Raw genomic sequence first — 23,084 nt, 5'->3', positions numbered from 1 at the left:
AGCTAGACTTCAGGTTATGTATACTGACGTGAACACAAATTCAAGGGACGGGGGAAGAAAGAATAGATGATATATAAACTTTTTCACGTCGGTCACACATACAACACTCCTTTCTTCATGTATCTTTCAACCCAACAGTGTTCATGCATAAATCTGTTAGTGGTTTCCAAGCAATGACATAGTTCTAAAACTTACTTTCAAAGTAAAATTTACTAAGTGGCTTTTAGATCATGTTGGATTAATGTCCCTGTCTTGTAGGTAAGGGATAATCTATTTTCTTAACGCTTAACAGTTCGTTTCTTTGAAGATTTAGTGTTAGTTTTAGATTTCTTCGGACGGTGATCACTTAATTTTAGACATCAAGGGAGGAGATGGCTATTTACTCATATGTTAGTTTCAGGAAGGTATGTGGACGATCACTTAATTTTAAACCTCAGTGGGCCTGCAATCACAGTCATGATAGTTTACAAGCTACTGTTTCAGATTACTTGTGGGTGATTGCTTAAATTTAGAGGTCAAGGATCGGCTGATTGTTTATTTAGACATCTTGGACAGCCCCCGCCAACCAACCCTTTATCTGCATATGCTCATAGAAACAAATAACTGTCAATGAAACAGCTATCTGAAATATGTTGAATTTACAAACTAAGGAAATAAACCAGCCAACATTATATTTACACATACGCACAGTGGACGTAAACTCGTTGTAATTCACTTTTGTTTGTTTCGTTTCAGCGCTAATGTTCACATCAGTCGCCCTAGCGGCAGAAGAGTGCATTAAAGGTAATGATCCTAATTTTTGGTAAGAGTCTATATATATATATATATATATATATATATATATATTAGTTCTGTCCAGTTTAGTATTCCATGACCAGTCACGTATCTACAGTGGCGTGCATACAAGGTAAGCTATCGAAACATTGCTTCGGAATACAATATGCAATAACGTAACAATATATTATGTTATTAAATCACACGATTATTCAATAATATTTAGATAAAACCGTCCCATTTCTTCGCTACAAATAGAACAAATACCATTCCCTGCAGGGCTGCACTTGAGGTTGAGCCGAAGCAATCTTCATCTCGCATCGTTTAAGCAGTGGCAGACAGTTGCGCGCGCACCTCAAGGTCACTGGCCGTGTGTGTGTATTTCTTCTGCAACCGAAGCTAGCATCGGACAGGGAGTTCGAGAGTGTATCGGAGTGTTTCAACTCGTATTGTTTTCGGTTTTCCTCAGTTTACGGGTTTGGTTTGCCGAATGTATATGAAAGTGTGTGAAGGTACCAGTTAGTATCTAGTAATATAGAACAATGTGTACTATAAAAGTGATTTTGTCCAAGCCGTTTTCTGCCCGTTCTTTCTCAAAAAAAAATGAGAATTACAAATGGACGGCCAACACCAGAACTACCGAACTTGGTTCAAAAGACCAGTAAATTCACTAGACATTTTCAGTGTAATATTTATGTATACCAAATGTGACTGGTTAGCCGATAGCGCTGAGCTAAATGCGGTGTTTTGCTGCTATTGTCTGTTGTTTGGAAGGGATAGAAATACTTCCTGGACCAAAACTGGGTACACGCATTTGGGAAATTTAGTGAAGTCAATGGCCGAGCACGGACTGTCTGTGAACCATCTACGATCGTCTGTAGCTATAGCTGCTTTTGGGGAAAACAGAATAGAAACTGCGCTTGATGAGCTGCTTAAAAATGAAATGAACTATTACCAGCTGTGATTTTTATCAAGGCAAGCTTGCCCCTTGATTTGCTATTCTTTACTTAAAAATTATATATTCAGTGCTTCGGCTATCTAAATGGTCACCGCACGCCACTGCTAGAATATGTATGATTCTCTATCTCTCTCTCTCTCTCTCTCTCTCTCTCTCTCTCTCTCTCTCTCTCTCTCTCTCTCTCTCTCTCTCTCTCTCTCTCCTCCCTCCCTCCCTCCCTCTGTGTGTGGGGGGATGTTGGTCTTCCCAGACTAACCACGTATGTTATTTCAATACATATTACATAGGTAAGATCCTTTTTTTACCACCAGTTTTATAATTCCTAATAGACACAGTTAACAAGAAGCACAATTTTTTTATATACTATGCTCTCCCCCATTTTCAAAAACTCATAAAGCCTCATGTTCATCCATACAAGCATTCCGCACCCTGGTGGACACTCCATATATCCAAGGGCAAAGCGTCTGGGAGATGGGTGGTCAGCTTGTATTGAATATTTTGTCAACATAGTGTGAAAAGAAAAACCTAAAGTTTCATACATTCTGGCATAATACATGCTTGATATCTATTGGGAAGGATGGGTGTTTTGTAGTTTCCGCTACCCTTATTTCGCAGGGAGTGTTCGTCACTGCTTGAATTAATAAAAATAATCATATACCAAACACTATGTACCAAAAATTAACATGTGACTCGCACCCCCTACTTCCCCAGGCTAAAAACGCAAGAATGAGAATCAGACTTCACGCTCCACCACGTTTTATACTTGTTTACGTTGCCTGTAATTATCGTGATCAATTCTTAATTTACCCAGTACTGCGAAAACATGAAGTATTCCGGGCCAAGCATGTGTCATTATAGGCTACCAACAGGGTTCATACACGCTACGTTGAATATTCAAGAACTTTAAGTTGAAACTCGCCTACTTCCAACAACTTTCTACTATTTGAATTTTTCGCTATGTGCACTGATCACTGAGTTGCCTATGGGACCGGACTTTTGAATCACCCTGTATTTATAATAACTGAGAATGTAAACACCAGCTTCATGTAAATTAATTCAAAAGTATTGTGTTTATGTTGTATTTAATTTCTGTTAGACTTTTACTTTCAATTATAGGAATTTGACAATCAAAATATAAATAACCTAACCTACACTACTCAATCCAAACTACCCTAAATCTAACATAACTTTGGATCCCATTTTTAAATATTGTACAGTTATTGAGTAATAGTGTATGTATGACACATATTTTTTAAAAAAATATATTAAAAGACCCGTTTGTGAGGAAGTGGCCACCAAAATTTTATTTACACCACCTTCAATGTTTTTTTTTTTATCTTATGCAATATATTGAGTGAGGGAGCCCCTCAAGGCCTTTCCATTGCAGTCTGAATCTCTTCTAGGTGTCGAAATATTTCAATTTAAATTTAACAAGATATTGAAAAATATGGTCAAAATCGCACATTTTGCACCCATGTAATTTCGGAAATACAAGGATACGGACTGCAACTTTGCATATTTTCCTACCTCATCATGCCAAATTTCAAGAGAATCAAATTGTGTGAGGTTGAAAAGTGCCTCTTCATTGGTTGGTTTCATATGGAATTGCAACTGCCCAACAGATAAATCTCAACAGGTATAAACATCCACAATTCAAAATTAATATTAATCACTAAAATTATGCATTAATTACGCCCTTCTGCTTCCATATGCTATTGCATGTTGTTGTTTTTCTAATGTAACCAATATAATTTGAAGTTAAAGTGTTGATGATAAAATATTAACACAGTTGTGAACGAACTGAAATAGAACAGAATATCATGCTTGTTATGACTAATTGTGCATTGTCCAACTGCTGTTTATTGAACTACTGTAGTTGCCATGAGCTTCCTTGTAGGGTCATTCCATGTTAAATAAACCAAGAACCTTGACATCTGAGAAGTTGATAATTTTTGGTGCAGTGGTAGTACAAGAAACGTTGACAAAAATTACCAAATTTCAGATTTCTTTCAGCTCTTAGTCTTGACTTTCAAAATAGCAAAAATACAAAAATTTAACGACATTTTCGAATTTTTAAAAAGCTGTAGATCAAAAACTATTTGACCTAGAGAGCTCAAATTAGTGTCATTCTCTTCTGCTTTTAATGGGCTTTAATTTGAAATTCAACATAACTGTGCTATTTGAATTTTGAAATTTTTCAGAAACTCGAAAAAAAAAATTGAAAATCTCAAGAAAAACATTCTTAATTATTTTTTTTAAAGAAATGTTTTGAAGCTATAAAATTAACTATTTGTGTGCAAAATTTTAGAGACGGCAATGGGTTCCTATTGAAATTGGTAACGTATCATTTGACTTATGCACAGATAAGTTTCTTCATAAATGCTTATATTCATATAACATCATGAACAATCTAAACTTGGGGTGTGAGGGGTGACCTTCTGAGAAAACATCCAAACGTCAGCCTCATTTCCAAGTAGTTCACCCCGCTAACGAGGCTCTGGCGCCTGAACCCACGGCCAGCATAATCTTCTGTAGGATTGTGTGTTGTCCTGTGGTTTATAGATGTTCGAAATACTTTCTCTAAGCATTCTGTACAAATTTTTGACTTTTTATATTCAAAATAACATCCGTTTTGTTTCTCTACCTTGTCTGGTTCCAGAGAGACGCATCTCTAAATGCATTGTGGCATTTAATAGCTAATGACAAAACTAATGAATTCATATTTAGTCGCCTAAAATTAGAGCTAAACCCTTTAAAATAGAAAACAGTTCCTGCTGAAAATCAATAGGGGTGATTTCACTCCAGGTAAGGCAGGTGTTGTCCTTGACCTGACGGATTTCCACAATTTTTTGTGACAGGCAGTGGCGGCAATTAGGGAGGACAAGGGGGAAGTTGCCCCCACTTTTCGCTACTTTTGCCCCCGCTCTATGCTAAACCTTATTTACAAAGGGAAATATACTGTCTTTGCCCCCCCCCCCTAGTTTTGGCACCTTGCCCCCTCGGGTTTTGGAACCCAACCGCCGCCACTGGTGACAGGTGTTGATTCTATTATAAGTTGTTGTTAAATTTGAAATTTATCCGATTTATTGAAGTGCTTCCTTATGAAAGATTGTATTTTCAGATGCGACAAGTAGGTAGGAAAACAGAACGGGTGTTACTTTGAATGTAAAATGTTATACACAGTACTTGGTCTAAGTATTTTGAACATCTTCCAATCACCTGTTGGAAATGTTTATTCAAAGTTGAGCATCAAAGCACACCGCCACAATCGATTATGCTCGTTTTTAATATCCTGGGTTTCTATGGTGGTATTTTCCCATGTGAGGGAGAAAATATATTTGAAAATTTCATGTAGAACCACCAGTTCAAATTCTGAGTGGTTTCTGTCTCTGCCTTGTCCTGCACGGAATCATTCTTTCCGAAACCTGATGTTTGCGTTGTTTAAATGTAGGGTACCGTGTAAGTAACCCATGTCCGTTGAACCGTGTAAACTGTGGGCTGTTACAGTGTTACTGCAAGTGCAGTGTTGCCACGTTCAAAACATATCTTTACTCTGTTGATTAAAAATCTGTATGAAATCGGTTTCGCAATGTGAATTGACAATGATAATTGGTTTCAAAAACAGCTGCTGTTTCGAAAAATTTTATAAGAACCTTTTTTGGCCGATTTTTTAAAAAATCTGAAATTTAAGAATTCTATTTAAAACTTTTCTACCTGTACCGCATTTAAATTTCATCACGGTTTGACCACACTTCTTTTTATTTATAGAATTTGAAAGAGAGCAGTCGTTTGGAAAACACCAATAAAGACATTTCTTTGTTCTCACGACAAAAAAGACCGAAGGCCTACTCGAAAAAGAAATGTTAACATAGCTTAACGGAGAATTGAATAAGCTAAATTTTGGTGTAACTCGTATTTATGTAGGTCTACTGGATAATTTTTAATTGGGAGCCCAGGCTCGAGTATCCATAATTTTTAATCAGATAGCAGGATAAAAAATTAGTTTTGGTGTTATCTTGAAGCTCTTTGATAGAGCTTTCATTTGATGTGTCACACCTTATATGTTGGGTGATCTTGAAAATTTGACCTTAAAATGTGACCTTTGACCTTGCTTAGGAAAACACGCCGACTAGTGTACTGTGTCATTTACAGAAAATTCCGCTTTGGATACCAATGGGATCATAAGTTTTATACCAAACTAGGTGTAAGGAATGAAAAATTATATTTTTAATTTCTTTCAAGACCTTACAAATATTCAAAATTTTATGAATTTGATATGATCATGTAAATGAGTGTGTTGACCTGACTTGGAATGTCACTCATTAAATCGAGCATTAATAAGAATTTGTAGACAATTGGACGCTCGGGTAACTGTTGTTTTCTGATATTTTGATGGCGAATTGTTTGGAAACAACAGTAAATTCACCGGTGATTTATTTTTTTAATATGACTGATTTGTAGGGAAAAACACGTTAAACAGCGAGACCAAAGTTAAACAGATATGTACACATGCATTATTAGGAATTGCATGGGACAATGCTGAAATAATTGTCTTTTGTGCCTGAAACATTGTAACATGTTGGTTCAGAACGTGTCCTTATCATGATACTTATTTTTCACCAAATTTCTTTACAGGCTTATAAAATCTCCACTGAAAATTACCCAATCAAAAGTACACGTGTTGATTTGTGAAAACTTAAAACGTCACTTGAAGAGCAAAATGAAATTAGTTTTCACTTACATTGCATGAGAGCTGGTGGACTTGAGAGCTATGCTTTTTAAAACTTGAATGGATTGCATTGCAACACAGTGTAGCCAGTTCTTCTGAAAACATCTTTTCTTTACATTTCATTGAAATTTGACGCTGTATGAAATTTACATTAACAATGATTGGTTTATATGAACTAATATTTTCACATCGTGATTTCACTCGTAATTAAACGAAAAGTGCATATTAACTAGTTTTGATTGAAATATATAAACACTATTTTTATGTAGGTAATACTTCCTTTACAATATATCAGTCATTTTGGAAATTGTTAAGTGTCACAACAATCCATGAAGTAAGGAAAAATCAGATAAGTTCCGTAATTGGCGCCACCGTCTCGTAAATGCGTAATAAACCATACAAACAACTATTTTGATCTGAGGCTGGTCTCCCAAGCCCCCTCCTCTCCTACACGTTCTCCCTTCGCTTTGCTTTATGGTATTGACAACTTTTAATCCCATTTTATGCGCATGTATTATTTATCCAGAATTTTTACTATGCAGAAAAGGGATATAGTAGTCATAAGTAGTCATAATGTGCAGCTTTAAGCAAAATTTTGGGAGGAAAGATTTTGATAGGAATATTTAATCTGGGGTGTAGCTTCCGGGTGCACTGGCGTACGCAGGGAAGATAAAGCCCCTACCGAAATTTTCAGAAAATCAAAATTTTCGAAGCAACTTAAGGAAACTCAAAATGACCCTCGATTACCACTTGTGTCTTCGAACAACTTTTAAAACGAAAGATAAAATGGTAATTACGAAGTAATTTATTGTGTATCGTGCCTCCTCTAAATCCACCCCTAGAATACAGCTATATAATGTGCACCTTTACAATTCCAGCCCCCTCCGAAAAGAGACCTTCGTACAATAATGACTGGAAGCAACGAGAAGGTTTTCCTTTTTTTTTTAAATATATCTTACTTTTCTACATTCCCCACCTAGTGGTTGCATTACATTGTAGTTGGTGGTGGGGCTTGCGAGCTCTCATGATCCCCTAGGCTATAGGCTGGTGGTAGCATAGCTACTGGCAGGGTCATTCATGTCGGGCAGGCTGGTGGGTGAAGAGCCACACTAACAAGCAACCTACCCGTGACCGGCTCCAAAGGCGGAAGAAGATGGATAGCATCTTTACGGCTGAGGAGGCGGAAGAACCAAGAGGAGTAAGGCCTCTTTAAAAAACCTTGGCCCATTTGGCTCCGGATGGTAGCACCTTGTAAGGGCCCCTTGCCAGGGTTACGGTGAAGACCTCAATAGCAGAAGAGGCGGAGAAGGAATCCTCCGGTACGGCTCGGATGGTGGAAGAGGAAACCAGTAGCGCAACCACAGGGGGAACAGAGGGCATTGTCCCCCCAACCTTGGACGGAAATGAGTTCTAGGAGGGCAAGGGCGGGCAAACATTGAAGGCCAAGTGTACCTGCAGTGGGCAATTACCGCCCATAACTTCAAATTTTATGCAAATAAAAACAGTATTCGTAAAATTTTCTTGCTCGCTTCTCTCGCAACGCCTTCCTTTCTTTGTCTTATCAAGTTCAGGACGGTAGTAAGGGGGGCGGTGAGAGTCGGCCCTGGGCACCGAACGATCTAAATGAAAATAAGTTGTAAAACTGATTGTTTGATTTGTGGTTTTAAGTCCGCTTTACGCACAAAAAGGCTAATCGGGACTGGACCTATTGAAACAACAATTGAGATGTGCAACAGATCATAGGAAGACATGAGATGGGACACCTAAATGACAACGGAGAAAGATTCCTGGAAGTGTGTGGAAATTGTAACTTAGTAATAGGAGGTTCATTCTTTCCACATAAGAGGTATCACAAAGTGTCTTGGGTTTCTCCAGATCTGAGAGCACAGAATCAGATAGATCATTTATTAGTTAGCAAGAAATGGTAATCTTCCTTACTGGACGTTCTTAATATAAGAGGCGCAGACGTAGGCTCAGATCACCACCTTATGGTTGCAGAAGTAAGACTAAAAATAATATCAGAACAGAGAAGATTTACTCTAAATAACAAGAAGTTCAACATTGACAAGCTAAAAATAAATTCATTCTAGAGCTAAAGAATAGATTTTGAGTATTAGGAAATGAAGTAGAGTAGGAAGAGTGAATTCCACTAGAGATAACAAATGATAAATGGACCCAAATTAGAAATATATACAATGAAATAAGCGAAGAAGTTTTAGACTGTAAAGAAATCGGTTAGAAACATTGGATTTCAGATAAATCCTGGTGCATTGGATAGGAACGCAATAAAAGCAAAAATAATAAATGCAACAACCAGAACCAGTAGACAGGACCTCAATAGATAATAATACCAAAGTAAGAACAGAGAAGTAAAGACAAGCCTCAAAAAAGACAAGCGCGTATGGATTGACAACCTTGCAGAAGAAGTGCAGAGAGCTTCTTTCTCAATAAACAGCAGAAAACTATATCAGATAACAAAGAAGCTGTCAAAGAGACCCTTCAATGCTGACATACCCGTAAAGGATAAACTTGGCAAGCTATTGGCGGATGAAGAAGACCAAATGGAAAGATGGAGAGAACACTTCACAGAAGTGCTGAATAGAATTGGAAATGATCCAGAGGAAGGGCAAGAAGACGATGAATTTCAGGATTTGAATGAAAGAAGACGTGAATTAAACATTAACATAGACCCGATAAGTAAATCAGAAATCATTACAGCAATAACGGAAACAAATACAGGGAAATCACCAGGGATTGATGATATAAACTCAGAAGTGCTATAGCTAAATCCAAAAATTACCTCAGAAATTCTGCATCCAATATTCAACAGGACATGGGATGAAGAATCCTTGCCACGGGATTGGGAGAAGGGGCTGTTGGTTAAGATCCCGAAGAAAGGCGACTTATCCAATTGTGATAACTGGAGGGAAATTACGCTTTTATCCATTCCAAGTAAAATTTTTACAAGGATAATAACGAATAGAATGAAAAAGGAACTTGAACAAAGACTGAAGAAAGAATAACATTGATTTAGTGCAGGAAGATCGTGTACAGACCTAATAAATTGTGTCAGGGTCATACTGGAACAATCATTGAAATGGAATAGCCCCTTGTATCTGGCCTTTATTGATTTCGCTAAAGCATTTGATTCAGTAAGTGGAAATAGAATATGGAAGAGACTGGACAAGTTGGGAGTACCCAATAAGATAATATCCATCATTAATATAATGTATGAAAACTACTCCTGCTGTGTTCTGCACAAAGGGAAAACATCTGAGCCTTTTCCTTGTCTGAGTGGTGTCAGACATGGCTGTCTTCTGTCTCCACTTCTGTTCGTTTTAGTTCTCGATGAGGTTATGGAAGCAGCAAGAAATAGGAAAAGAGGAATTCAATGGGTTATGACAGGAATATTTGAAGATTTAGAGTTTGCAGATGATGTATGCCCATTGATTTACAGACATTCAGAGTAAATTAAAGTACTTAAATAAGGCAGCAAGAGAAGTGGGTTTACAGATAAATATAAACTAAACAAAAGAAATTAGGATTCACAATAAGGTTGAAACTATGTTGAAAATAGGATATGAGTACATCCAATAAGTTAAAAAAATGTGTCTACGTGGTAGCATTATGTCCACGTCAGGTGGGTCAGAAGAAGATGTGGATGACAGGATAATGAAAGCAAGAATAGCTTTCTCATTGCTCTCATCGATATCGAGATTCAACCAAATAAGCATCAAAGCAAATATCAGATTATTTACTACAAATATAACATATGGTTTACTCTATGGATGTGAAACATGGAAAGAAACTCAAAGTATAAAATAAGCTCCAAGTATACATAAACAGATGTTTGAGATTTGTCCTACGAAATACGTACATGACCAGAAGTAATAACCAACTAAGAGTTAGGGAAAAGAACAAATCAAGAAGTGCAGATGGAAATCAGATACAGGAAATGGAAATGGATAGGACACACGTTGAGACAATACAACGAAAACATAGCGAGAAAGGCCTTAGATTGGAACCCAGAAGGTGCAAGGAGAAGAGGAAGATTCAGAAACACCTAGAGGAGTACAGTACAAAGAGAGACAGAGAAACGAGGGAAAAGCTGGATCGAGATAGATCTCATAGATCACATTATTACCAACAAGAAAGAATTGCATGATAAATCCGCCGTAGTAATGCATGATTTAAGCGATCATTTTTTGATATATACCTCAATTAACCTAAGGCCACAAAGATCTCCAAGAATATTCGTAACTAAGCGTTCTTTTAAAAATTTCCCTGTACAACAGTTCGTTGATCATTGTTCTTATCTACCCTTTCACAAAACAACAATGATGCCGGATATAAACGATAAGGTGACATATTTGCAGTCATTAATAACCGAAGCTCTGGATGTCTATGCGCCAATAAAAACGTTTCGTGTTAGGGGCAACAAGCGTCCCTGGATCACTGGCGGTCTTCTTAGATTGATATCACTCAAGAACCGGATGTTTAAGCGCGCACGTAGTCCAAATAATAATAATTACACGTGGGAACAATATAAGACCATAAGGAACTACGTAACAAAAACAGTTAAAGATGCAAAAAGAAATTATATCCTTACGCAGATCTATTCCGATAAATATTCAGGCAATAACAAATTCAAGATTTTCAGGTTCTTAACTGGAAATGATAGCAAAAACCAATCCATCGCATCTATTGAACATAACAATCAAACAATTACTGAAGATGCGAGGGTGTCGAACGTCCTCAATGACTACTTTGCTAACGTCGGCTCGTCAATATCCAACACATTCACTAACAATTTAAGGGCGAAGAAAAATGAAAGTAACAAACAAAATGAAAAAGACGCTAAATATCAAGAAACCAGCTTCAGTTTTAAGCCCGTCTCAAGTGATGATGTTATGAAAATTCTTCAAAAACTTAACCTCAGAAAAGGTCCAGATTTCAATGAAATAAGTAATCGCATAATATATCTACTCGCCCCATGGATTGTCGAACCTCTCACAGATATAATTAATTCATCCTTAAAAAGCGGAATCTTTCCTAACACTTGGAAACACGCAAGGGTCACACCTATATTTAAAGGGGGGTCCCCGACGCAAGTAAATAATTATCGCCCCATATCAATAACTTCCTCATTAAGCAGGATTCTTGAAAAGGTAATAGACAAGCAATTAGAACAATACTTACATTCTAACAATCTACTGACAGATAGACAGTTTGCTTTTAGAAAAAATCGCTCGACAGAATTACTCGTGCATGAACTGATACATAATTGGAGAAATATATTAGATCGTAAAGGAAAGCAATACATTGGCATTATTTCTCTAGACATCAGTAAAGCATTCGACAGTGTTCAACCAAATTTATTAATACAGAAATTACATCAGCAATTTAATTTCTCTGCCCTTGCATGCAACTGGATTGAAAGTTATTTATGGAATAGGAGTATCGACACAAAAGTAGGCAACTCGATTTCAAACAGTTTAAATGTATCTTTCGGTGTACCACAGGGATCTATTCTAGGTCCTAAACTGTTTAACATGTTTGTGAATGACATCGCAGACAGGAAATTTGGGTTTGAATTATATTTGTACGCAGATGACTGTCTCCTGTACTGCGCGTCAAGCAAATTAGAAAAAGTAATTGCAAATATTGAGGAAAATATGCCTGAAGTTCTTGAGTGGTATCAATCTAACATGTTGAAAGTGAACGAGTCTAAGACGCAAGTATTAATACTATCCAGTGAAGAACTCCAATTACCCACGCTGGAATCCAGACGAAAATATGCATTTCTACTAAACATTCACCAGGCAATTAACAAGCACCACCACTTATTAAAGGACAAAGTAATGATATCTAATAATATACATTATCCCAATCTGCGATCCAACAACACCATCAGTATCCGAGTACCAAAATGTAACAAGGCAAGATACGGATCAAAATCCCTGTCATCACTGGCAAGTAAAGCGTGGAATCAACTACCTGTAAATTGCAGAAAGGAGAGAAATTTGGCCAATTTTAAACAACAGATTAGGACATTAGTCTATGAATACTGACACTGTGCCTCATCTACCTATTTGCCTCCTTCATAAAACGTAGCTGCAAAAAATGTTTATTTTAGTCTATTTCTTATATTTTTCAATTATACAAATTTATAACATTACATTTTATGTATACTTATAAACAAATAGCATAACTGTATATTAATTCATGTAGGGCAAAAAGCTGTTTTTGTAGTTCGGAATCAATGTAAAAAAAAATGTAAGCTTAATTGTAACCCTACTTTAATAATAATAAATAATAATAGATCAAAGAGATGGCAAAAAACAGAATCCGAGGGCGTACATTTATCAAGGCCCCATGCCTCCAAGAGGGTGAACATGACAAATGAATATGAATGATGTTTCTAGATTATTATTCTTACGTCCCACATGATTTCGTGCCTTGACTACTGCCTACTCAAACTATTGGCTGACATTACACTGCTCTCTAAACTCTGCAGTATTAACTCCACCTCAATCCTTATGTTTCAAGTCGAGTAATCCTTTCGGCTATCCAAGAATAAAGTTAAGGTAATTGAAACAGCTATTCGTATCTTTCAGGAAGAATAAATATTTATTTCTTGAATTTGTTTGGTTGGGCACAGGAATTTTTAGACGTGTAGCTGATCTCTCCTGGAGAAATTCCCTTAACTACTCTTGAAGCATTCAGATATTACTTATAGTTCTCCAATACCCCCTAAGAGCCAAAAATTAAAGGATGTACGTTTGTGTGTGTGTGTGTGTGTGTACATGCACATTCTTTTTTTGTAAAGAAAAATGTATTCGGAGTTCCAAATATATTCTAGAGTAAAGAATTAATTTTTCCAGATTTGCTACTATAGTCAAATTTACACTATCTCTTTCTCTCTCTCTTACTCTCTGTCAATTTGTCTCCTTCTTTCTCTCTCTCTCTCTCTCTCTTACTCTCTGTCAATTTGTCTCCTTCTTTCTCTCTCTCTCTCTCTCTTTTACTCTCTGTCAATTTGTCTCCTTCTCTCTCTCTCTCTCTGCTTCTTTCTCTCTCTCTCTCTCTGCTTATGTGTCTCTCTCTCTCTCTTATTCTCTGCCTATATGTCTATCCTTCTATCTATCTACCTAAGTCTCTCTACTTCCTTCTCTCTCTCTCTCTCTCTCTCTCTCTCTCTCTCTGCTTCCTTCTCTCTCTCTCTCTCTGTGTGTGTGTGTGTGTGTGTGTGTCTCTGTGTGTCTCTTGTTCTCTCTATCCCTTCTCTCTCTCTCCCTCTCTCTCTATCTCTGCATCTCTCTCTCCCTCTCTCTCTGCTTCTTTCTTTCTCTCTCTCTCTCTATCTCTCTGCTTCTCTCTCTATCTCTGCTTCTCTCTCTCTCTGCTTCTCTCTCTCTCTCTCTCTCTCTCTCTCTCTGTGTGTGTATCTGTTTGTCTGTCTGTCTGTCTGTCTCTGTGTGTCTCTCGTTCTCTCTATCCCTTCTCTCTCTCTCTCTCTCTCTCTCTCTCTATCTTTATCTCTCTCTACTTTTCTCTGTGTGTGTGTGTGTGTGTGTGTGTGTGTGTTTGTTTGTATGTGGGTCTGTTTCTCCCTCTCTCTTTTTCTTTGCATCTGTCTGTCGTTGTCTCTCTCTTTCTCTATCTGTCTGTTCTTGTCTCTCTCTTTCACTCTGCATCTGTCTGCCCTTGTCTCTCAATATATACCTAGCTATCTATCTCCTCCTCTCTCTTACTGTATGTTCCTGTCATTTTCCTGTCTCTACGTCACTCTCTTTCCCTGTCTCTCTTTCTCTCTGCTTCTCTCCTTTTCCCTCTCGCATTGTCTTCTCTCAATTCCACATACACATGCTTCTCTCTTTCCCGCTTCTTACTTTCCCTTTCCATTCACTCGTGTACTTACTGTGAATGGACGAAATATGGGTCACGGTATCGATTCCCGGTAGAGGCACAATCAACAGTTCGGATCTCGGTTAAAGCTGTAGATTCAGTCTCTATTATCGTAATCTGTTCTTAAAAACAGTCTTAATACTCTGTTTTTTGACAGCTGTCGTGTACATATCTGCACCATAACGTATTCAAAGACGACAGTGCAATACCCAGAACGGAAAGGCGATCGATGCAAGTATTGTAGCCCAGGAGACAACGTGAACGGTTGAACGCAGTTCCTCTGCACAAGGCACGTTCATTGTTTAGATTTAAATTACAAGTTTGGATTGTTTCTGTCCTTAATTAGGTGCCTTATTTTAAGTCTAAGTATAAAATTTGACATAGGGCTACCTAATGTTTGAGTAAAATGACCACGATTTTCTCGTTTTCACTGTAGCAACACTATTTCTGCCACTTCTTCCTCTGTGACTTTGAAAAAGATAAATCTTTGCACTGCACACTGCGTGTAAACACAAAGAGGGTCTGGAGGTAGGGTTTTGCACATTCTCGATCTTAGTTATTTGTGGTGGTGATCTCATCAGCACCACGCTCCAGCCGCTCAGGTACACATTCATTAGAGCCTGGGTGAACCCTAGAGTCGCTTCATACACATAGTGTTTTTTTATGGCAGCACTTAAGTGTCGTAACCTCTTTATCATAGAATAAAATTTTCAGTAATAGTTTTCCGTGTGTGTGTTTGGTACTTTCTTTCCTTTAAGTCGCATTATCATTTGTGTTCTGTCGAAACTAAGGAGTCCAACATTCCAGAATATTTATTCTTAGAAAAAAGCAACACGCAAGGTTATTGAAAAGTCCGGCACAGTTATGCAACTCTGTTATTGGTGCTGCAGATAACGTAAAATGGAAAGAGAGGGAAGTTGTTGGAAATCTGTGGTTTTCAATCTAATATGCGTGAATATTCATCGTAGAATGCACAGTTGAGACTGTATTCTGGCACGGGCCTCAATGGCAAAGGAAATTGGCTTGTTGCCATGGTTCGTCCTTAAAGGGAGCACTTACGTTATCCCAATAGCGTACTGCTCTAGGTATTTAAAGAAAATAAAGGCGGGAATTTGTTTCTCTGCCTAGTGGCGGACTTTTGAATCACCCTAGTAGATCGATTGGTTGTTTAGTATTTAGAACTAATTTGCATATATTTAGAACTAATTTACAAGTATTTAGAACTAAATCAATTATTTTTCATAATTATTCATAAATTTATATATATTCATAAAATTTATAACTTATTGAATTTGAATTTGAATTTAAAATTTTGGGTGCGTCAGCACTAAGGCTATTTTGCACCCGTCACATTATACGGGGTCCAGCCCCTTATCGTTACAAATAACAACTCTAACGTTGCAGAACTAAAATCATAAAATATTAAAATCTTCCGCCTTTCGTTAAAAGCTGAGGCTGTAAAGGGGCACTCAGCACACATAAGGACAAAAGAACAGGACAATACAAACAAAATTATACTGGCCATGGGGCCAGTCACCAGAGCCTCGTTAGTCTTCAGTCCAGGGTGTACTAACGTGGAAGTGAGGTTGACATTTGGGTGTACTACGTGGAAGGTCACCCCTTACACCCCACTTATAACTTATATATGCACATAAAAATAATTTATTTAGTTCCAAATATTTGTAAATTAGTTCTAAATATATGCAAAATTAGGTCTAAATACTAAACAACCGACCGACGTTAACTCCCTTAATACCTACTAACCCTTTATACGAGGGGATGCTGATAAGTCTTTAGCCTTTGTGCTTTCTTCGGTTTTGATATGAACAAATTGTAGGTTGTAATGAACTTTCATCCTTATAGTTTCTTGTGCCAAAACATGAGCTTTCTGACGTAATTATATCGTTGTGTTTTGAAAGTGTGAACTGACCAAGGCAGCAGTCCAGGTTATCAGGTACCTCTTCTTGCAAAGAAAGTCCGCAAGTCATTCATGAGAATATGGCACAAACATTGAGGTACAATAGCCACCGTGAAAAACTGGGTTGCCAAATTTCCGACCGGCCATTTCAGCACAGACTATGAGTCACGTCCGGTGAGGCCGTCAGTCGTGGTTGCGCAAGAAACAGTGGGCGCTGCTCACGAGCTGATCTTTAGAAGAATTTGTGCTAAACTGATAGCTGGGACCCTGAACATCTCCCGTATGGTGTAATTACACATCACCATCTTGACGTAAGGAAGCTTTCCGCGAGGTGGGTCCCGAAACTTCTCGATGCAGATCAAAAGCATACTTAATCATCGCTTCCCAAGCAGTTCTTCAGAGATTTCAGCGGAATGGTGATCACTTCGTGGCCCAATTAGTCGGTGAGAACTGCATCTATTCGTATGATCCCGAGACAAAAGAACAGTCGTGCATGGAGGAACGGTGGTTCACTAGGCCCAAAGAAATGCAGGGTCTGTAAGTCAGCTGTTCTTGCGGCTGGCTTCTGGGACAAGGATGTGCTGTTGGTTTATTACCTCGAGAAGGGGTCCAGTATAACAAGCGAATAATACACATCACTTCTCGATCAGCTGAAGCAGGAATTGGCGTCAACACGCCGCGAAAAGTAGTCTAGATGACTCATCTTCCTCCACAACACATCACCGCACCGGACCACTGTCAGAATATTGAAATTGGCTGCCCTGGGATTCGAAATGCTGGACCATGAACCGTATTCCCCAGATTTAGCCCCTTCGGCGTAACCACCTCTTCCCAAATCTCAAAAGATACCTGAAGGAAACTCCCTGTGACACCATTGTTGAGGCTGTAAATGTGTGATTTTATAAGCATCCAAAGATAATACATTTAGAAGGTCTTCAAAAGTTCCGAGAAAGGTCGCATAAGTGTATTAGTCTCCACTGAGAATATGTTGAATAACTTCGTTTATTCACCATCCGCCATACAGCCCCGACCTTGCACCCAGCGACTACCACCTGTTCCTGTACCTCAAGAAACATCTTGGTGGAAGACACTTTGCCGACGATGATGAAGTCAGGGAAGAAGTCACAACTTGGTTCCAGATGCAGGAGGCTGATTTCTACGATTCAGGGATACAAAAACGTGTTCCGCGTCTGAACAAATGTTTGGACAATGGTGGCACTTAGGTGCAGAAATAGCCTCTGTATCAGTGTATCAAGTGTAACTTTAGTTGCGAGCAATACATTTATTTTATATCTTATTTTTGGTTTGTATCTTTACTTTCCGGACAAGCCTCGTAGGTAAGGCTAAATACTTATCAGCACCCCCTCGTATATATTGATGCGAGATTTAGTTAAATACAATATGGTGTGTGTGTGTGTGTGTGTATGTGTGTTTTATGTTATAAACACGCTTTGATGGTTTAATTGTTTTGCAGATAAGTTCATTGAGTGCTACGAGTGTGACAACTGGAGGGACTATAGATGCGGGGATCCGTTCAATTACACGTTCGACCCAGAGACCGAACCCACGACTTTACAGTGCAAGGGATGCTGCGTGAAGATGGTCAGGCACTTCGGAGAGCGTGAGTTCAACAAGCTTCTATTTCTTCTAGTTCTCTCGCATCAAATGAGCTGCTAGCTTTGTCGCGAAACGGAGAAGGGTGAGTGGAAGATGTGGTCCTCCACGGCCTCCTGATAACTCGATGTGCGGCGTTGCCCTAATGTTATACTTTTGAATCACCCTGTTTATACAGAGCACGACACGAATAGTGAATTTTATTTTTAATAGATGAGAGTCATTCCATTAGTATATTTGTGGGTGGTTCCAGGTTTGACTCCTGTTGCAATGGCACAGTGGTTCAGTCCTAGTTACCCTATCTGCATAAATGTGGACTTTAATTAAACTGTGCTAAATTTTGTGCTTATTGCATGAACTTTGATTTGTACCTAAAGGAATGATCTTTCTGCGGAATAACCTTTGTATATCCTCGGAGCTACAAACGTGCATCTTTTATAGAAAATACAGTCGTTATGCATTTAAACAATGCATATAAATTTAACAATTGTCATGACGATAACAATGGAACGTTTTCGTTGCCAAATACAATTTGTTAGAGAAAGGTTGTATTACTAAGTTTAAATTTCTCGTCTTTTTCTTCCTACTTATCTCTTTATTTATGCTACTCTTATGTCGAGTCACGAGACTTTAGCGTTTCATGGATGTATTTAAACATCCATTGAAATTTCTACAATTTATACTCTTCATTGGAATGTGATCTTATGTTATATAAATCTCTTCTCAATTAGTATTATTTATGTTATATTCCATAGAAGGGTTATAAATAATAGGAATTTGGAGTGTATTTCAATAAGGCTAAATTTCCCCTGACTACAGTTTTATAATATAGACGGTGGTGTGTATATATATTTCACTCTTCATTTGGTTTCCTCATTATGTTAATAAACTAATTACTTAGTCTTCCTTTATTTGTATTCAGGCCTCTCCGATGATGTAGCGGTATCGTCGTCGCATTGTAATCAATGGGTGGATGCACAGAGTGGTTCGGATCCCACTTTAAACTGTAGTTCCAGTCCCTATTAGTCTGTCTGTGCAAAATTTGGTCTTACAACTCAAATGCATCTCTATTCACTTCTATTTTCTTCTTTATAATAGCTTATGTCTCTAGCTTCGCTAGCACGGAGTATTGAAAAAAAAACACGTTATTTTACGTCGATTTTCTACCACTCTGATCAAGTCGCGTCGATGAAGATTCACACTTGACAGGGATATGAAGTTGCCGCTTTAACGAGCAACCCACTGCAAGAACGAAGTTCATGAAAACAAAACCACGTGACTTCTCATACATAGCTCCTTTCCTATTTGTTAGTTCTCGATGGCGTTTGGTAGCGTCGTCGCCTTGTAATAAAGGGATCCCGGGTTCGATATCCGCTGGAGGCTCATAGTGGTTCGGATCCCTCTTTAAACTGTATGTCCACTCCCGATTAACCTTACTGTGCATAAAGTGAACTTGAAACACGAATTTAATCAATAAATAAATGGTCTTATCTTGCCCATAAATACAAGATACAGTTCATGATACTACGCTGTGGATTGATGTTGTAAGTAAGGCTAATCGGGATTGGACCTACAGTTTAAAGTGGGATCCGAACCACTATGAACCTCCACCGGGTATCGAACCAAGGACCCCTTATGATACTACGTATAATGTTCTACAACTTCAATATAGAAGTTACGGTGAGTGGTATGGCTTTACCACATGACATGTTCTTTTGGTAAAAAAAAAAACATGATTTAACACCAAGAAAATGATCACATGAAGACTCGCAGCATTATCACTTGATGCCTCTCAGGGTATGGGTAATATCTGTGTTCGTTCGTTGGTCAAATAAAATCAAAGTCAAGTTTTCACAAAGGAAAAGTAGTATTTTACATCTTAGCATAATAAATAATTATGTGTGTAAATCCATTGCAGTCAAAGAAATTAACTTCTTACAATTCAGCTTGACCACTCTTTAAAACTTTCAGCCACAGAACGAAAGACAAAACACAGTCATAATTCCCATGGCAACAGCTCCTACAAGGTATGTACATAAAGATCAGTCACTATCCTGTTACATCATCAGTGATGGGTTTAAATATTGACATAAACACAGAAATCAAGTTAAAGAGATTAATAAATAATAATAAACATTTGTATAATGAGAAGGGTAATTAGGAAAGACCAATTTGTACAAGAGGAAAGGATGCGTCACATATGCACTACATTCGTGCGCGAATAGTTAGAAAAGTTATGCTAGTTACGAAGTCGGGTAGCACATAACTTTTCGATTTTGACTCTTCTTTAGTAGATTGTTCTGTGAGCGCCAGTGATTGGAACTAATTATTTTTTCCTTCTTCTCTTCCAGCGCATGAATACATAAGAAGGACCTGTACCACCAAACTCGAAATCAACCTCTTCATGGTGGATCACGTCTGCATGTTGGAAGGTGGTGGCTCAGGTCACATGTGCTTCTGCGAGGAGGACAAGTGCAACGCTGCACCGCCATATTTCAACCCCGCATACATCCTAACCGCGGCCTACGTTTTGTGGCATGCCTGGTGCATGATTTGGAGATAAGTTGAGGGGGAGGTCAATTTTTAACTCTTTTATTCTTTGACGGAGTTACCATTTTGTGATTCAATTGATTTACAAAAGACCTCAAATGAGCTGTCTTTTGGTTAGCACGTTTCCAGAGAGTTGGTCGTGACACAAACTCAACTAGCACGTTTGCCAGTATACTATTTATGACGTATTTACTTCCCTATAGAGGGAAATGTTATTCATACCCTTTCAACCTTTTCAATCTAGTATCACTGCGTGATCACAGATGGCAGTGCATAATATTATATCACTTTCTTACTAAACAATCACACTTTTAGACACAAATAGATAAAAACGTTCTTATATCACATAGTCTTATATGTACTTAATACTTTTAATAACGAACTAATAGTCTACAGGGAGTATTTTTTAATATAGTCTTATATGTAGTGGTCGATACTCGATAAAGATATTTAATATTATTCAAGGAAGTTTAGACGTGCTAGAATGGTCATTAGTGGTGTGGTTGATGGCAGCTGTACTTTTCACTGTAACGATACTCGACACTAGATTGGATCAACTTCAGCTTCTCATCAAGTGTTTATGTATGTTATTAAGAGAAGTACAATCACTGCGAACTTGCAGTCGGGTGAACATGGCAGGGCATGTGAAGTTACTAATTTAAAATGTGCGTAGCATGTTGCTACACGTGATTGTTTTGATAGGATTTGAGAAAAAAAATGGTGCTATAGACGATTGAGCTCTCCTTGATGACGAAGGAAGACGGATTCAGTCTCCGAATAATTGTAGGACTTAGAGTATCAACAGTAGTACAAATGTCGTCATTCATCATGAAGTACAAACCACTGTCTTTCATCAAATGTAGTTTTTTAATAATGTTATTATATTCTGAAAATAAATAGTTATAGCTAGGTTGACGGAAACCGTTTTATCGCACAGTTGATTTAACTATAGTCGAAATTTCTGCCGGTCAAGAAAACTCTTCTGGCATGTTTTAAAACTAAATTTTAGCACAATTATGAGATCATATCCAATATAATGAAGTTAATCCTCACTCAGTTTAGAACACAGTCACAAAAACATTTCTAAAGATAGCAATAAGTTGGAATATAATTTTCATTTTTTTTTAATGTAAAGCAATTTTATTTATCTATTTGCGTCTTAATGATCATAGAGTGTTCTCATAGAGAGGGTTCACATGAGCCAGCATGTGGAACGTTGCCTGACTCATAAACTTGATACTGTAATTACCACAATTAAACTTTTAATATTTATCCTAGATTTCACTAAATTACTAACTTACACTCGCTTTATCTTCTTTGCTTACATATTGTTCACTTAGTTTGCTGCCGGATTATCATTCAGTGTATGAAGTTTCATCATTTTTCTGTAGTAGCAGATCTCTGTTAACATTCACAATTCCCTACTGTGCAGCATGCACTGCAGCTCAAAACAGAGCTCAATGTAGATCATTCTAAAGTTGTTCTGTTATCCGTTGTTACCTCATTTACCGGTACGTTAAGGACTTTCGCATACGCTCATATTTAAATCCCTAGGACTTAGGAGTGAGAACTGGTGATATAGTTGAACCGTGTGACCTGTGTCATAACTTAAGGTATTGCTTTCGTCATCTTCCTGCAAAGAGCCAATCAGCGGGCGTGCAGCTTCGTACGACAATGTTCTTCATACAAGAACGGCAACAACAAGGAAGATGAAAATCGTGATAGATTTTAAAGTGCAACATACTGCAGTGCTGTGATATTTCGTGCAGTCAGAAATCAAATTAGAAACCGCATAGCATATGGAGGCTTTCGGCGTGTACACTTAGGAAGCAAGACAAGATAAGTGATTTCCAAAGCACAAATATATGTTCGTGAGCGTGAATGATTATGTATATATATATATATATAGCTCTGAATGCATCGATTGAAGTGATAAACAATATTTCCATAGTGTGTAGAAATACTAAATAGATTGATTAGCTTTACGAATATTATACTGAAACTTAGTGCCAAATATGTATCCCAAATAAACTTTTTTCAATGAAACCCTTATAATCTGTAATTGCAATTTAGTTGTATTTCTATAATTTTATTCCACCCCAAAAAATATCTGTGATGGATTGAGGAGAATTCCCAGAAAATCACAGCCAGTGTTCATTGTTTGAGTCTAAAATTTTGTTTACACCTTCCTAATTGTTCTTGTTTCTTTTTGATAAAGTGTTCCAAGTACGGTCTTCCAATAATATTTGACAAGTATATCATCTACTATGTTACTAAGAATAAGTATAATAAAATCTGTTAACTCTATGAAAGACCTTTGTTTTTTAATTTTTTATCTTTGTCACTTCGAGATCAACAATTTTCCAAAGACAGTTATCATTTCTGTGGTATTGATTCTATTTTTACATTAAAACTAACCGTGACAGTAAGGTTCAATGGATGAAATGTCTGCGGGAATAGCTACATCAATGCCTCTTCCAGCATTAGAACCCAGGATCATGGAGTGCGTAACAAGATATTCAACAAGATGTAGCACAAGGTTGTATTTAAATTGTGACTCGAGAGTTAAATACGCTAACCCACACTCTGTTTGAAATTGAGTTAACATTCTTGTTGGACAACAATGAACGAAG

General features: G+C 37.7%; 1 protein-coding gene across 3 annotated transcripts in view; it reads left to right on the top strand.

The window, feature by feature from the left end:
- The window catches only part of LOC146004262 (UPAR/Ly6 domain-containing protein qvr-like), a 223,112-nt gene extending 200,349 nt beyond the window's left edge, over window positions 1-22,763 (top strand). For all 3 annotated transcript variants that reach the window (XM_083142958.1, XM_083142957.1, XM_083142956.1), the window contains 3 exons: window positions 736-783; window positions 17,762-17,908; window positions 20,253-22,763. In XM_083142958.1, coding sequence (XP_082999084.1) covers window positions 741-783; window positions 17,762-17,908; window positions 20,253-20,464 — 402 coding nt within the window. In that variant the 5' untranslated portion in view covers window positions 736-740 and the 3' untranslated portion in view covers window positions 20,465-22,763. The remainder of the gene's footprint in view (window positions 1-735; window positions 784-17,761; window positions 17,909-20,252) is intronic.
- Window positions 22,764-23,084: the final 321 nt, after the last annotated feature.

The sequence above is a fragment of the Lepisma saccharinum genome, chromosome 21 (assembly GCF_977018435.1).
Source record: "Lepisma saccharinum chromosome 21, izLepSacc3.1, whole genome shotgun sequence".
NCBI lineage: Eukaryota > Metazoa > Arthropoda > Insecta > Zygentoma > Lepismatidae > Lepisma > Lepisma saccharinum.
Note: the sequence above shows the minus strand (reverse complement) of the source record. Positions and strands in the feature narration are given on the sequence as shown.